The 17,820-nt window shown below is 47.4% G+C and overlaps 1 protein-coding gene across 15 annotated transcripts in view; it reads left to right on the top strand.

Annotated features, from left to right (window-relative positions):
* The window catches only part of LOC141257787 (uncharacterized), a 1,010,546-nt gene that overhangs the window by 799,623 nt on the left and 193,103 nt on the right, over window positions 1–17,820 (top strand). For 10 of the 15 annotated variants that reach the window (XM_073672765.1, XM_073672769.1, XM_073672770.1 and 7 more), the window contains one exon: window positions 676–8,326. The exons of the other annotated variants lie outside the window; for them this stretch is intronic. In XM_073672765.1, the coding sequence (XP_073528866.1) occupies window positions 6,777–7,760 (984 nt within the window). In that variant the 5' untranslated portion in view covers window positions 676–6,776 and the 3' untranslated portion in view covers window positions 7,761–8,326. Of the gene's footprint in view, window positions 1–675; window positions 8,327–17,820 lie in introns of those variants that run through there. 15 annotated transcript variants of the gene reach the window in all.

The following is a 17,820-nucleotide window of genomic DNA, read 5'->3' as shown; positions in this document are numbered from 1 at the left end:
AGTACAATTGGGGGAGGGAGGTTGAACTTGATGGACCTAGGTCTTTATTCAACCTACATTACTACTATGTTATTAGTCCTGGATGAGAAAGAAGCAGATTTCTCTGCTATTCATTTTTATTAAATAAAATTTAAAACAACATTACCTCTTTAAGGAAAAGACATGATGCAATAAAATTTGTAGCAAACCTTTTGTATAACTCTAAATGTACTGTACAGGCAAAAGACTAAGAGATTTAGTTAAAGAGTAACTGTTATGTGTTTGTGTTTTTTATGTCACCCCCCCTCCCCCCATACATCAATAATACACATGAAAATAAGAAACTTTGTAATATATCTTATTTGAAAAGTCGTCTTCTTTCTCCTCCTGGACTGATCATTCATTCTCAAAATTCTCACTTTGTGGGTAAAATCTGTCTTCAATGAATTTGTCAGGAGCTTTAGAGTCACCAAACTAGTACATTGCTTGGCAGGGTAGTAAAATACCAGATTAAAAATAGCAAATGGATTTTCCACTGCTAAGAAAATCAGTTTGGAAAATGTATAGAAGTGAGTTGGAAGTATACTTTCGGAGGGGCGATTATTAATATGTGTATTAATACAGCTTATTATTACCCCACCGCATTATTGTGCTACCTACTGTATGTGTCATTGATCAAAATATCTTCTTTGCCAGTATATCTGCAGTGTAACAGTAACATCAATCATGCACACAGACAGCACACGGATGACAAGTGAGGAGAAATAATCCCACGTCCTGGATCAGAAGGCACTCAGCAAGCTACTGGGGAAGAGCCAATGGTTGACCTGAGTATGATGAATGCTCATGAAGGACCAGGATCAAAGCCGCAAGGACGTCTTGGTGCTGATATTGTTTGGTCGAAATGAAGGATCAAAAACTGCAGCGATATAATAAAGTTTGGAACTTGGAATGTACGAACCATGAACCAAGGCAAACTCAACATCGTCAAAGTCAAAATGCACAGAACAGGACTCGACTTAATTGGAATTAGTGAATTAAGATGGACATTTCCAATCAAACGACTACTATTCTGGCAACGATAACCAAAGAAGAAATGGTGTCGCTTTTATTCTCAACTGAAGGTTGGCCTTCTGAAGGACAGTGCAGTCAGTGATAGAGTAATCTCAATACGACTAGAAGGAGCGCCAATCCATATGTCAAGCTGTCTCAACGTACAGGAGGTCAGGGGCCTGAGCTGACCCTAAACAGGGGCCCTGACTAATCCCTCAACCTGGAGGTACTGTTAATGGTACAGAGGTCCAGGCCGCCAGCGTAACCCTAGACTCCTGAAATCCCTGAACCTCTGTAATCTAGTCCTGAGAAGGACCCCGATCACAACAATGGGGAACAGGATAGAAAATGCCCAAACACAGTACTAAACAAACGAGACAGTACAAGGGGAAAAGCAAAAACCACCTTGCATACAAAAAACTAACACCACAATTACAGAGGGAACAACAACAGGTTAGGAGATAAATGATAAAGGGAGGAAGGGAAGAAACCACACCGTATACTCTTCGCTCCAAACTCCACCAAACAACGATCCGCTCTGTAGGTCTGCAAGAAATGCTTTCACCGACAACTTCCCTATCAGACCAGCAGGTATTTGAAGGAATCCCAATCCAGCAGCATTAACTGCAGCTGGGCGAGGCAGAGCCTCGTCAAGCACAGAGGGAGAGAATTAACTCCCTCACTACCAAAACACAAAGCACCAAAAACTCAGCTGCGAGAAGTCAGGCTGTGTAGTCGTGACGATCTTCGTGGCGACACACCCGTGACACCATGTGACAGTTATACAAATCTATTCACCAACAACAGATGCCGGGGAGTAGGACATTGAACTATTCTAAGATCAAGTTCAAGAGGAAATCAACAAGATGCCAAAACAAGACTTACTCATTATCATGGGAGACTTGAATGCCAAAATGGGCAATGGCAAACATGGAAATGTTGTTAGAAACTTTGGACTTGGTGAATGAAACAAGGCTGGAGGAAGATTCATTGACTTTTGTAAGACAAATCTGCTGTCCATCATGAACATCTTGTTCCAAAATCACAAACGGAGACTCTACACATGGACATCACTGAATGGGGCCTATAAGAATCAGATTGACTACATATGTGTGCGCCAAAGATAGAGGTTGTCGATCATTACCGTGAAAACAAGGCCAGGAGCTGACTGTGGAACTATTAATGAAATTTTAACAGCAAAGATTAGGTTCAAGCTGCGCAACAGTCTAGACAACAGGCCGTTTCCAACTTTGGATTATTCAACATACCTGAAGTTTTTTGGAACGGTCTGCACAACCGATTTACATCATTGGACACGGATGAAAGAAAACCTGAGGAATTATGGACTCATATAAAGACTATTATTACTGAAGAAGGCAGAAAGACAATAAACAAGAGGCAGAAGAGACCCCCTCAGCCATGGTTAACAGAAGAGACCCTAAAGATCATCGAAGAAAGACGAATGGCATAAGGTAACAAGCAGGATGCAGACAACATGAGTAAAAGACTTAAGAGAACCATTCAGGCAGACAAAGAACTTTATTACCAAAAGATATGTACAGAGATAGAAAGAGAACATCTGAGGGCCAAGACCAGAAAGGCATACCTAAAGATCAAAGAGATACAACGAAAGTTTCAACCAAGAGTGGGCATGTTGAAAGACGCCAACAAGAACAAACTAACTGAGCCAGAACAGATCAAGGAAAGATGGAAAGTGTACACAGAGCACCTCTACAAGAACGACTCAGTCATACGGGAACAAACTGAGACTGGAAATGATAGAGAGCCGAACATCCTGAAAGATGAAGTCGTTGCTGCGAAAAAGCTTCTTTCAAACAACAAAGTGCCTGGATGTGACAATATTCCAATACAGCAAATAAAGTTTTCTAAAGCAGCATTTGATATCAACACACACCTGTGTTAACAGATATGGACAACTTGTAAATGGCCCAAGGACTTAACAAGATCCGTGTTTATTCCTATTCCGAAGAAGAGAGATGCTACCGATTGTGAAAAATATCGGATTATTGTGATCATGCCTCATGTCAGCAAAATATTACTGAAGATCCTACCAAGATGGTTACATCCTTACTTTGACAATGAACTGCCAGAGGAATAAGCAGGATTCAGAAAAGACAGAGGAACAAGACATGACTGCTAACATTAGATGGAATTGAAAAGGCCAGAGAATACAAGATCTATTTTTGCTTCATCGTCTACAGCCTTCGACTGTGTTGATCACCAGAAACTTTGGAATAGCATTAAGGATATGGGTGTGTCAAAGCATCTGATCACCTTCATTATGAACATTTACATCGACCAAGAAGCAACAGTCCGAACAAAACACGGCAACACGGCATGATTCAAAGTAGAGCAAGGCGACAGACAAGGCTGCATCCTGTCAGAATGTCTCTTCAATTTATATGTAGAAGCTATTTTCAGGAAGGCTGAAGAAGGAATCAAAATTGCTGGACGAATTTGTCAACAATCTGCAGATGATACAACATTGATAGCAACAAGCGTAGATGGAATGAAGGACTTATTACAGAGTGTCAAAATGGAAAGCTTAAACATGGGACTGCTACACAACACAAAGAAGACAAAGCTATTGACTACTACCAGGTATGACCAAGACATATTTGAGATGGACGGCGGAAGTTGTAAAGAGATTCAACCTACTCGGATCGATGATAGGTCAAGATGCAGCGATGACAGGGGAAGTCACTAGGACAATAGCTATGGGCAAATCAACAATGACAAAAAACAAAGCTTGTACATTGTAACGTAAGGATGTGAAACTTGGACAATAAAGAAACAAGAGAGAAGAAGAATCGATGCCTTTGATATGTGGTGCTGGAGAAGGATGTTATCAATACCATGGATGGCAAGAAGAACAAACAAATCAATTTTGGATCAAATGAAACCAGACATGTCACTCGAAGCAAGGATATGCAAGCTACGACATGAGTATATTACTATATTACTGTATAAAAGAATGGGTTCCCATTTTCTAACACATGTGACATATGTATATTTAATTATTATTATTATAGTTTCGGCTTTAAAAACTTTTTCCTAGTTGAACAGGAAGTATACATTTTTGTGATATGTTTTATGTATCTGTTCCTCCAAATGGTAGTCTGGCCCTGCAGTTACACTCCCATCCGCCTCCTTCTTATTGCTAATCTAGTTTACAATATGGGACAGATACTTAGGGTTTGTTTGATGTTTTGTTTTTTAACCACATAAATACATAGTTCTGCGTAGAAACATAAAATAGTAGGACGTCTTTTAAAGACTTTTGCAAAGGTGCTTCAATTTTCATTTTAGATCCAATGAGAAATAAAAGAACATGTAGCCTCTAAATGAAAAATAAAACTATATAGCAAACATCTGTAATATTACTGTAAAAAATTGGCACATTCCCTATATAGCAATATGTTGCATGAGAACATTGTTTCTTTAATTTCAGTATCATTTTACCCCTATTTACATGGTGCAGATTGTGCAGTATCAATTTATCAAATGGTTGAAATTGCATCTTAAGTCTCCGTATCACTGCTATATTTGAAATCGTAAGCAGATCCTCAGTTTGACCTAGAAAACACAAGCCAGTAGTAGTAGGAGTTGAACTTGTCCTCATACCTTACTGTACACGTTCTGCTCAGTGTGCTGTCTCACTTCACAGCTGTTACACATTCCATCTTCACTGTGTACAAATAACTCTATGGACATTGTCAATGATGGACAACTGCAGAATTCCATTTTGTTATCCAGAGCGTCGCCAAGTGACGGAGATAAACCAACTAGAATACAAGTAGAATAAATGATATAGAATAGAGTAGAATAAATCCAGTAGAACAAATTGCTTCATTTAGTAAAGGATGTAATATACAGTATAAGGTACAAAAGAATATTCTAGACTAATTTAATTTGTACAGTGACCATTGATGGTATTCTGTAAATTCCTTACTGACCATGGCTATCATTGTAGTATGTAAGTAAGAACACTTTAAGGATATCCTATCTAATCTTTACCTGGGATGATTTACCTGAAAGTCTATAATTGACGGGAGGTATCTGATAACGAATTTTGATCACAATTTCAGCGTATTCTCGTAGCTTACATGACAGTCAGGATTGGCAAAGTCTCAATGTTAATTGTAATATAGACCATTTTACAAATTTTTTTATTGGATAATGAAAATGTATGTACAAATTCCTTACAGAAGCACTCCCATCAAAATTTTATCCTCTTAATATATTGCAGTTGCGACACCCCAGGGGTCTGGTTGCCGCAGTAATAGAGATATTATGTCTGAGAGCAAGTGGGAGGTTTCTCTGGTCAGGATCCCTAAACATGCAACACGGCCCGCCCAGACCTGGGAGGGGAGGAATCTGCCCTTTTAAACTGGGTCTGGGGCGGGATTAGGGCAGTCAGAGCCTGGAGAGGGAAAGCAAGAACAGGAGCTCTGGAGGAGCAGAGGCAGAAGGCCAGGGGCTTTGAGCAGAGATATAGCTCGCCCTGGCTGAGTACACTAAAACCGGACACAGGAGTCCAAGGCTGTGGGGATTGATCTACACCCAGCAGCAGAAACCAGCCGGCAGGGGATTCCAGGTCCTCTGGCCATAGAAGCCCGGAGGCTTAGTCACAGAGAAGGGACCAGCGCCGCCATCCAGGAGCGGAGGCTAACAGAAGGCCCCAAGTCACCAGCCATACGGGTGAGCACCACACGGTATACTCAGGGACGTGGGCTACTTGTAAACGCTGACAGCAAGGTAGCCAGGAAGAGTGCAGATTAACGGGGAGGCCTACAACTCCACCTGGCCAGGGGAACTCCTGCTTGCTCGCAGACTGACCAGGCCCCTTATACTAGCCAGTACTCCCGGGAGGGTCTGCCTTGTACCATCAGTAAAGACCCTGAACTGCACCTCACGCCTCTGTGATTCCTTGCCGCTCCTGCACCATTAGCACTGGGACCCTCAGACCATCACTCCCATCATCTTTCACATTAGCTGCCCTGAGGCAATACTTCTCCCGTGGGGAGTCATCCCATACTCAGCTGCGCAAACAACATCAGCCTCAGCGGTCTGCAGCGCAGCGGCGGTCCCCACTGACCGCAATCCACGGGTGGCGTAGTCGGACACTTATTACCATACAAATAGACTGCCACTGGTTTGACCACCCTGGGCACGGACCGGGTCACCGCCACACGGAGACTACAACCCCCAGCATCTCAGCGATCCGGCTCCGGGTATTCCCCTGCACAGCACAGACCCAGGGGGCGCGTCAACTTTGGCGTAGTCGGCAGGATTTCGTGCCCGCAACCACCGGGTACTGCGTGCCTGAAAAAGAGACTTTTATACTTACCTGTGGTGAAGTTTCCCGCCGTCCGGAGTCGTTTCTCGCCATCCGGAGCCGATTCCCGCCATCAGACGCCATCTTGGACCGTTTCCCGCCATCTTCTGCCTTCTTCCCGCCATCCGCAGCTGCTTCCCGCCTTCGGACGCCATCTTCGGGACGCCGCACAGGAAGAAGAGGGGCGTGGACGCCAAAAGCGCGCGAGATCCGAAGCTCCGCCCCACGCTCTGACGCTGCGCAAGGTCCTGGAAGGGAGGAAGAGCGACGCTGACGTCATCGGAGCGCGACGCCAGGTCCTCAACCCCGACGATCGACTGCGGAGCCGCGGCCTACGGAAGAAGAGCATCGCAAGGTAGGCCACGGTCCACTAGGGGGGAGGAGGATGCCGGATACCGAGGGGAGCTCCACTGCCACAGCCACCGCCAGCACAACCGCTGCAGCAGTCATGCCATTCACCATGCCCTATATCCCGGGGGCAACCTGGCTACCCCAGTACTCAGGGGAGTCACATACTCTAAATGACTTTAGAGAAAGACTGGATAGCCTCTTCCAGGTGTACCCCCTCACAGAAGAGCAAAAAGTGAGCATCCTGGTGGCCCAATTAATCGGGGCAGCCCAAAGGGAGGTAAAGTCCTGGCCACCTGGGAGGAAGAGGACTGTCAGAGAAATACTAGCCCGGCTGAAAGACACATTTGATACCCGCACCTCAGCCGAAATAAAGCTCAGATTTTACGGGTGTAAACAGCGGGCACATGAGAGTATAAGAGACTATGCTCTAAACCTACAAGAGGCCCTGAGAGCCATTAAGCAGGCAGACCCTGACAGCGTGGGAAATGAAGATAAGCTGTTGACTGAACAATTTATTGAGGGTCTACTGTGCAATGCCCACCGAACCCAGTTGCGGGCAATGGCCTTACAGGACCCTGACCTGGACTTTGCACAGTTCAAGGACAGAGCCATCCGGGTGCTCCGAGAACCGGCACCAGGTGGCGCTGTGACCCACAGGCGCCCTGCTATCACTTACCACCAGGAGACGGCGCCCTTGTCTGCAGGGCCTGTGGGAGCTGATGCGCAGGCTTTAAACAGTGAACCGGCTACAGACCTGCACCATCAGGTCCAAGAGCTGACTAAGAGCGTTGCCGCGCTAACCAGAACTGTGCAGTCTTTACAGGTCTCTTCTCCAGGAAAGATCCAGCTGGCCTCCGGGCCAGAGGGCGTCCCGTGGCGCCGACTGAGGAGGACCCCACCGGCCAGAGGAAGACCCAGCGACAGATACAACGAGGACGGACGACCCATCTGCCGCCGCTGCAATCAACCCGGACATGTGGCAAGGTACTGTCATTTAAACGGGCACAACCTGGGGTAGAGGGCCAACCCCCAGGCATAAGACCATCAGGCCCATCAAACTGGCGTGATAAATACGTAGGGGGACGTCCAATCTTGCCTGTGGTACTGGATGGCATTCCTATGAGTGCCCTACCAGACACCGGGTCACAGGTCACCACCATCCCGTACGTGCTCTTCAAGCAGTACTGGAATGACTCGGACATAACCCGCTACCCAGATGACGACCTGAATATCATCGCCAGCAATGGTCAGCCCGTGCCGCAGGTGGGATTCAAAGAGGTGACCATTAAGATCGGTAAAGTCGAACTGGCGGCACAAGGACTGATAATAGTGGACATAGACCGTCATGAGAGTCACCCTAGAATAACCTTGGGAACTAATGTGATCGAAAATTGTCTTGCAGAGGTGATTCTCATTTTACAGCAGGTAGCCAAGAACGCCAGTTCCGGCCAGCAGCGTGTGCTCCAAAAAGAGATCCGGGCACTGATGAAGCGGCAACAGGTGGAACTATCTGGTGGTGAGATAGGTAGCGTGAGAATGTGTGACCCGTCCCCTATTGCCATGCCCCCAAAAAGTGAGATGATGATTTGGTGCCGGGCAGCTATTGGTCTAAGAGGTAGAGACTACCAAGCAATGGTAGAACCCGTCTACTCAGACAGTAGGCCCACCATTTTGACAGCACGGGGGGTGGTCGATGTACGCCATGGGAGGGTGCCCGTTCGCATCATAAATATCGGGGAGAGAGAAGTACACCTGCCCCGGTATGCCACGCTAGCCAAATTGTTCACCATAAACCAGAATTCTGTACAGGCCGTGGAACCCTTGCCTCCATCTCAACCAGAGGAAGGTAACGGCTCTAAGAAACCAATGGAGGACTGGTGTCAGCAACTGCATTTGGGTACTGACTCCACTCCCTCACACCAGAAACAGGGAGTCTATCGGGTGGTTCGAGAGTACGAGAGAGTGTTTAGTAAACACCCGCTAGACTTCGGGCGAGTAAAGGGGGTAGAACACCACATCCCCACGGGAGACCATCCTCCCATAAAGGAGAGATACCGACCCGTACCCCCTGCACACTACCAACACGCCAAGGGGATGCTTAGAGACATGAAGGAGGCTGGGGTAATCAGGGACAGCTGTAGCCCCTGGGCAGCTCCACTAGTCTTAGTGAAAAAGAAAGACAACACTATGAGAATGTGTGTAGACTACAGGAAGGTCAACCGTATCACACACAAAGATGCATACCCGTTACCAAGGATAGAAGAGTCCTTAGCTGCATTAAAATCTGCTAACTTCTTCTCTACTTTGGATCTCACTAGCGGGTACTGGCAGGTTCCTGTAGCAGAGGCGGACCGGGAGAAGACCGCATTCACCACCCCGATGGGTCTCAGCGAATTTAACTGTATGCCGTTCGGGCTCTGCAACGCACCAGGAACCTTCCAACGGTTGATGGAATGCTGTCTGGGACACCGGAACTTCGAGACGGTCCTGTTGTACCTGGACGATGTTATCGTCTATTCCAAGACCTACGAGGACCACCTGAAACACCTGGCAGAAGTGTTTGAAGCTCTGGCAAACTACGGCCTAAAGGTGAAACCCTCCAAGTGTCACCTCCTGAAACCAAAGGTGCAATACCTGGGACACGTGGGGAGTGCTGACGGAGTGGCTCCTGACCCTGATAAGATCACCGTGATTAAGGACTGGCCAAGACCCTCCAGCATAAAGGAAGTGCGGCAGTTCCTCGGGTTGGTAGGCTACTACCGAAGATTCATTCCCGGTTTCACCAAAATGGCAGCCCCTATGCAGGACCTCCTGATAGGTCAATCTCGGAAAGCCAAAAACCAGAAGCCGCCCTTCAGGTGGGAAAAGCTGGAAGAGGAGTCCTTCTGCCAGCTGAAGATGGCCCTCACGGGGGATGAAATCCTGGCATATCCAGACTACAGCCAGCCCTTTATCCTCCACACGGACGCAAGCAACATCGGGCTAGGAGCTGTACTGTCCCAGATCCAGCAAGGGAAAGAACGGGTAATCGCTTACGCCAGCCGAAAGCTACGGCCCACGGAGAGGAACCCTGAGAATTATAGCTCATTCAAGCTGGAGTTCCTGGCAGTAGTGTGGGCAGTGACCGAACGTTTCAAGCATTACCTTGCCTCCTCCAAATTCACCGTGTACACAGATAACAACCCGTTGACACACCTGGACACTGCAAGGCTCGGTGCCCTGGAACAGAGATGGATGGCCCGCCTGTCCAACTTTGAATTCACCATCAAATACCGGGCAGGACGCTCAAATGCCAACGCGGATGCCCTGTCTAGAATGCCGAACTTACCGGACGTAGGGGAAGATCCAGAAGATCTGGAAGAAGTTGAGCTCCCTGCGTTCCACCGTCATGGGATTACCCTGTATTCCCACCGTGTGAAGGACAGGCGCTCCGTGACGTTCAATCCCTTGCCCCACTACAACTGGGCGGAGACGCAAGACAGTGATCCCGCAGTCCATTTGGTGAAGGAAATGCTGACCCAGGCCGATGCCCGTCTTGACCCAGATGCTCCGGAGGAGACCAAGCAACTGTGGAAGGAGAAAAGTAAGCTGTTCCTCTACAGGGAGAAGCTGTGCCGGAGAATGGTTAACTCTCGAACACATGAGTTGACCTGGCAGGTAGTGGTCCCAAGACGAGACGCGGCTATGGTTCTGGAGGCATACCACAACGGAGCAGGGCATTTCGGATGGAAGAAGCTGGAGTTCTTGTTGCGTGAATGGTTCTACTGGGTAGGCATGAGAGGAGCCATCGAGAGGTGGTGCAGAGACTGTGGCCCGTGCCACCTGAGAAGAAAGGACCGTGCCAGCCAGAAGACTCCCTTGCAGCCCATCATCACCAGACAGCCACTGGAACTGGTAGCCCTGGACCATGTGAAACTGGCTCCAAGCAGATCTGGGTATGTCTACGCCCTCACAATCGTAGATCATTACTCCCGGTTCCTGGTGGTGGTCCCGGTCAAGGACTTAACGGCTCAAACAGCAGCTAGAGCCTTCCAGCAGCACTTCTGCCGTCCACACGGGTACCCGGACCAAGTGTTGACAGACCAAGGACCAGCCTTCGAAGCGGAGGTCTTCCAGGAGTTCTGCAACCTGTATGGCTGCAAGAAGATAAGAACAACGCCCTATCACCCTCAAACCAATGGACTCTGCGAGAAGATGAACCAGGTGGTGATAGATCTGCTAAAAACATTGCCCCTGGAAGAACGCAGTCTGTGGCCTGAGAAACTGCCCGATCTGGTGGACCTGTATAACCACATCCCTGTAGGTTCCACCAACTGTACCCTGGCTTACCTAATGAGAGCAAGACCTGGTAAGCTGCCTATTGACCTGGATATGGGAGTCCTGACGCCTGAGGACACCTCGCCAGAGGCAGACTGGGATACAGAACGGCAGCAGCAGTATCGGAAAGTACAGGAGAGCGTCGAGCGAAGTCTGTCTCAAGCAAGAGAAAGGCAAGAGAAGGCTTATAACCAGTATGCTCCCGCTGTTCCCCTGGTACCTGGAGAGCAGGTCTTGAAGAGGAAGAGGCGGCTCCACAAGTTGGACGACCAGTGGGAGAAGGACCCGTACACCGTACTGCCATCAAGCCATGAGAACCCAAAAATCTGCGTAATCAGTAAGGATGGAGGAGAAACCACAGCCATTGTCTCCAGAGACCACCTGAAGAAGTGTCCCGAGCAGCTGCAAAGCCCTGAAGAAGATCAAGAAAACCCTCAACCCGCAGAGGAAAGGGAAGAAATGATCAGTACCGTACTCGGAGACTTCCCCCGGTCTTGGACACAAGTAAACGGCGCTGTCGTGGTACCCGTCCTCACCTTTCTCCAGCCAGCCCCGCAAGTGCCTACAGAGGAACCAGTAGAGCTGGAAGAGCAGCCGGCCCAAGAGGCAGAAGAGTCCACACCAGCAGTACAGGAGGATCAACCCTCTGCTAGTAGTGAGCCTGCCGTGCCCCTAGTGAGCCAAAGAGTGCGCAGAAAGATGCCCAGCTTGCCCATAACACCTCCTACACCCTGTAGTGCAGGACCAGTTAGTGAGCTCCGTAGGTCCACTAGAGTCACTAGAGGTCAGATGCCCGCTCGCTGGAGAATCTAAACCAATGCACTGTAAAGTTGACTGTTTAGTGAAAAATGTTTATGGTTTATGTTTGTTGCCTGTTACTAATTATGTTTCTCAGTTACCCTGCAGATTTATTTGGACTAACAGGTTATGGACACTGGATAACCGGAACAGTTTTGTAGATAGTTGCACCTTGGTGCCTCTTGCGAAGACGGCCGCAGAAGATAAAACCTGTCTGGCGTGGCCTCCTTGCGGCCCAAAGTAGTTAGTCTACCCTTGCAGCCACGCCCAAGGACAACGCAAGGGGTTTGCTTTGGACAGGTCCCCTATTCTGTGCCAAGACTTCGCCTTGTTGGGTGACATGGACACCCCCTTTGTTCATAAACTTCACCTTGGGTGATATGGACACCCGGTCACGGAAACGCCGTGACCTCTATAGACTAAAGCTTCTTGTAAATATGTTGTCTTGTTATTGTTATACCTTGTATTTATGTTTCTTCAAAAATGTGTTTAGTCCCGGAGTACTAAAATTTACTAGGGGGGAATGCGACACCCCAGGGGTCTGGTTGCCGCAGTAATAGAGATATTATGTCTGAGAGCAAGTGGGAGGTTTCTCTGGTCAGGATCCCTAAACATGCAACACGGCCCGCCCAGACCTGGGAGGGGAGGAATCTGCCCTTTTAAACTGGGTCTGGGGCGGGATTAGGGCAGTCAGAGCCTGGAGAGGGAAAGCAAGAACAGGAGCTCTGGAGGAGCAGAGGCAGAAGGCCAGGGGCTTTGAGCAGAGATATAGCTCGCCCTGGCTGAGTACACTAAAACCGGACACAGGAGTCCGAGGCTGTGGGGATTTATCTACACCCAGCAGCAGAAACCAGCCGGCAGGGGATTCCAGGTCCTCTGGCCATAGAAGCCCGGAGGCTTAGTCACAGACAAGGGACCAGCGCCGCCATCCAGGAGCGGAGGCTAACAGAAGGCCCCAAGTCACCAGCCATACGGGTGAGCACCACACGGTATACTCAGGGACGTGGGCTACTTGTAAACGCTGACAGCAAGGTAGCCAGGAAGAGTGCAGATTAACGGGGAGGCCTACAACTCCACCTGGCCAGGGGAACTCCTGCTTGCTCGCAGACTGACCAGGCCCCTTATACTAGCCAGTACTCCCGGGAGGGCTGCCTTGTACCATCAGTAAAGACCCTGAACTGCACCTCACGTCTCTGTGATTCCTTGCCGCTCCTGCACCATTAGCACTGGGACCCTCAGACCATCACTCCCATCATCTTTCACATTAGCTGCCCTGAGGCAATACTTCTCCCGTGGGGAGTCATCCCATACTCAGCTGCGCAAACAACATCAGCCTCAGCGGTCTGCAGCGCAGCGGCGGTCCCCACTGACCGCAATCCACGGGTGGCGTAGTCGGACACTTATTACCATACAAATAGACTGCCACTGGTTTGACCACCCTGGGCACGGACCGGGTCACCGCCACACGGAGACTACAACCCCCAGCATCTCAGCGATCCGGCTCCGGGTATTCCCCTGCACAGCACAGGCCCAGGGGGCGCGTCACAGTCATCATATTATATAGCACTGTGTACTTACAATTGCTCATTTTCCTTTCTACACAGTTAATTCTTCTCTTTTCCATTAGGTCTATGACATCACATGATTAAAAACTGATTGGCTGAATCCTTCTAAGCTCTATGTAGAAACAGGAAGTCAGTTTTCCCTGTACAAGTCATGAGTCTCTGCAAAAGTCACTGGCAGGGGGAGGAGGGAGCAGCTAGGTCAGGAGTTGAAGAGGGGCATGATAAATGTGGGGACAAGACACTTCCTGTTTCTACATAGAGCAGAGAAAAGAGAATAATTTACTGGGTAGAAAGGCAAATGAGCAATTGTAAGTACACAGTACTATATAATGTGATAACTGCAATATATGAAGAGGATAAAAACTTTGATGGGAGCGTTTCTTTAAAATTTCCAACACATGAACTAGTTGTTACTGGAAACTGTCATTGTTTAAATTCAGAGGCTGAAAACTACCCTGATTTAGTGCTACATCTGAGGGTTTCTTTCAGTGTATTGACCTTGTGTTACGGACCAGGTGGTGGAACCTCTGTGCTTAGGTGCAAGGAGGGACCAGAGGGGCGTGACTAAGTGCCTACTCGGCCTGACCCAGGTCACACAGCGGCGTGGTCGACCCCGTGAACCAGGAAGGGACCGGGCAGGTGAACCAGGTGCCACTCTGGGACCGACCTTGTGTGAGAGCAGGTGACTCCCACGGGTCAGATGACAGGAACTGACCGGAACAGCGGATGAGTACGGCAGGAAGGCAGACGGGTGGTCCGGGTAGATCAGTAGGCAGGTACGGCAGATAGTCAGACAGGTGCTCCGGGTAGGCAAGCAGGCGGGCACGGCAGACAGCCAGACAGGTGCTCCGGGTAGGCAGGCTGGCAGGCACGGCAGGTAACTGGCAGGTGCTCCAGGTAGGCAGGCTGGCGGGCATGGCAGGTAACTGGAAGACTGGCAGGCAGAACTATTAGACAGACTGGCGGGCTGGACTGTAGACAGACTGGCGGGCTGGACTGACTGGCAGTGGGACCTGAGGGCTGAAGAAAGTGTTAGCACATGGAACAACAACCTTGCACAGGCACCTCCATTTTGGAGGAGGTGCCTTATATAGGATAAGTCCTCCTGCCATTGGCCAGGGACTCTTTAGGATGGCGCGCGCATCAGAGGAAGAGGGAGGGAGCGCACGCGCGCCCTAAGCACAGTGCCCGGGAAGCTACGTGCGGTGCGCGCCACAGCAGCAGGGGAGCAGGAAGACGCAGGACCAGGACCGCGGCGGTGAGGGGAACGGCGTCTCTGCCCGGCAGGAGGCAGAGACGCCGATGCTGCACCTTGTCTATCCCATGTGCAGTAAAAAAAGACTTTTCGACTCTCCTGACTTATCTGACACTAACATAGAGTTGTCAGGGGAACCTACAGGCCCTTTAGACACTGCAGTAGCACATATATTATTCCATTCCTGCTCTCTAGTCTGATAGTTTTTACTTGCAGTGATACCTAGTAACAAACCTTCAGCTTTGTGTGCATGTCTAAATCAGCCTCTGCTGAATAATGTGTTTAAAATCACTGTGTTCAAGAAAAAAACTTGAAGTATATAATAAGAGATTAAAGATTAAACGATTTTGCACAATTTATACTATTATTAAATGGACTCCCAGGTTTTTGCTGCTCCATCTTAGAGCAGCTTGATGTAAGGGTAGCGACTCTGATTCCAGCGATGCATCAACTGCTGGGTTACTGGGCTGCTTGCTGCAGTTTTGATAAAATCCCTGTTTTCTCTGCTGCAGATATACCAGTTCTCTGAATGCTGAGCTCTGTATAACCCTGGCCACACCAATGATTGACAGATTTCTCTGTATACTGTGCATAGGCAGAAAGCTGCCAATCATTGATGAGGGCAGGGTAACACACAGCTCATGAATAAGGAGGACTACATGGCAGCAGGTTTACTAGTCCTCTAATGATAATCTCCTGCTGTGGTTTTATAAAATCTACAGCAAGCAGCCCAGTAAGTGACATATCACTGGAATTAGGTTCTCTGTCTCCACTTTATGCTGCTCTCAGATTAGGTGGAAAAAACAGTGAGAGATTGCTTTTTAAAATGACTTTCACAATGATATTGATGTCATATCTGAAAGCTGCAATGTCTTAACTACAACAAAGTGTAAGCTACAACAGGAAAGCACAAGGAATCTCCAACCCATATGAAGTCCACATAACTTTTTTGGAGGTTACACGGGTCAGAGAGGACAGGCCCCCAACATTTGGATATTGTGATGTGATATAAGTTGATAAAGCTCTAATGAAAAGTTACACAGGTAAGTAAGCTCTGGCTGATTTTGAAGTTCAGTTTGGTTTCCCCACAAAGTACATTTGTCACTTTGAACCCCACTGATCACTAGAACTGGGCTTCAAAGCCCCCTATTCCTCCTTATTGCCCAACTGCAGTGAGGCAGAGTATGAACAGCGCAGTAGCGGAGCACTGATCAGTAACCCATCCATTTTCACCCTTTGTCATTAGTCACGTGGTGAGGAAGAATGGGGTACTCTTGTGCCCTGTGGGGTGGAAGATCAGTGGGGTCCCAGCGATCATACAATTATCACCTATTCTGGAATAGCTGGTAAATGTACTTAGTTGGAACACCCTTTTAAGAGAAAAAGAAGCTCATTTACTGCAGCTTTTCAATGAAATCTAAATCATGTGAATTCTGTCGAGGAGAAAAGCAGGGATTGTCCTTTTACATGAGTTGACTAATTAAATTAACTGGCATAATTGGAATTGATTTGTAACACACATAAAGTATGCCTTTTCTTAACCTGCATGAAATGCCAAATGTCTCAGTTATGTCATCACAATCATCCATCAACTTCTCTTCTTACACAACTGCTCCATTTATTATTACCTTTAAAAATACACAGGGTAAAAAGGTTAACTCAGGTTAGGTGTTATATTTCCACTCAACTGTAGCTGATTTCTGCGTACTAGTAAGATAGTCTGTAAACAGGCCGAGCTGTTCTCGTAAAGGTTTGTTTGTTTTCAAGGTAGAAAGTGTGACATGGAAAAGACGGGACTTGCCACACTCCTGCTCCAGTCTGTCAAGCTCCGTAATGACAGTTCCAAATAGACTTTTCCTCCTGATGTGCCTCCGTTATACCCTCTATGTCACGCAAAACAATTAGAAAGGTTACCACAACACTGTCCTTCTGTTTGTGTAGATTTTTGTCTCAGTAACACTTGCTTGTATGGCATTATGACAGTAGGATCACAAAGACAATGCCATAGGAGCTTTACTGGAGGTTCCTTTTTGAGCAGGTTTTCTGCTGAAACTATGGTGTAACTGGCTGATAAGATGCGGCTTTTTTTTTTTCAAAATTATGTCGGTATATTGTAGGTTGTATCGTCCATATGAAAGATCCACCATTGGACTAATAAGGTGCATGGTGTCTGATTTTAATTTTTTTTGTTTATGGCGAGCTTGTTAAATATCTCAATTGAAAACGTCCTTCAACCTAAAGGCGAAAAGATGGCGCAATTAGATAAAGCTAAATGTACATTTTGAGTTCATCCTTATTTTCAACCTTTTACTAATTATTGATTGTACAGAGATAATAGACTTAATTAGGCCAACTATCTAGTAACTCCGGAAGTATTACTATACATAGCTATTACCTATAGTAGCAGGTATAGTTAAGATAATGAAGCCTAATTGTGTAGTCCCCAGATGACAATCCTTGCCGTCGTCTTACCACTTCACCACTATACATCCTAAACTGCTGTCTTAGGATATCCTAATGATTTTCCACCTAAACATATTTTTTGTTTTCTACTAGACTAGGGGTAGGGAAATGTTTTTTTCTGCAAAAGGCCATTTAAATTTACTGTATATCACATAATTCACGGGCCACACAAAATTATCAACTTAAATATTGGTCTGATGTATTCTGTCAAGCATTTAATCAACTCACCCCTAATGTGATGGCTGGAACTGCTTCTTCTGCCTTTGACTTCAACAACAAAAAAAAATATTAGTTGTACATTTCTCAAGATCAACACGCTGCATCTATTCTTTGTAGCCATAATATGTAAGATGTCGTACCACTGAAAACTATCATTAAGTTTGACGGAGTTACTCCACCTTCTGAGGGCACAGGCTTCTGGTCTCTACAGCATATGCGCTGCACATACACCCTTCAACACAGTAGAAGATACTGGAGTATTCACCAGAAAGCAAGAGGAAGGATACAGTATGGAAAGCTCATCCTGGGTAAGTATATGTAAAACTCAATATTTATTGCTTCATTAAAAACTTCCAGGAGCGATACCTGGCATATGAGCAAATAAAAAGGTATCGGGACGGACCTACACGTTTCGGCAATAAGCCTTATACATGGTCTGAATACTAGTTACCTAGCTCTCC

Source organism: Phyllobates terribilis, unplaced genomic scaffold (genome assembly GCF_046119375.1).
Source record: "Phyllobates terribilis strain yellow unplaced genomic scaffold, ASM4611937v1 Scaffold_3__8_contigs__length_932513732, whole genome shotgun sequence".
NCBI classification, from domain to species: Eukaryota; Metazoa; Chordata; class Amphibia; order Anura; family Dendrobatidae; genus Phyllobates; species Phyllobates terribilis.
This window is presented reverse-complemented; position numbering and strand designations above follow the sequence as displayed.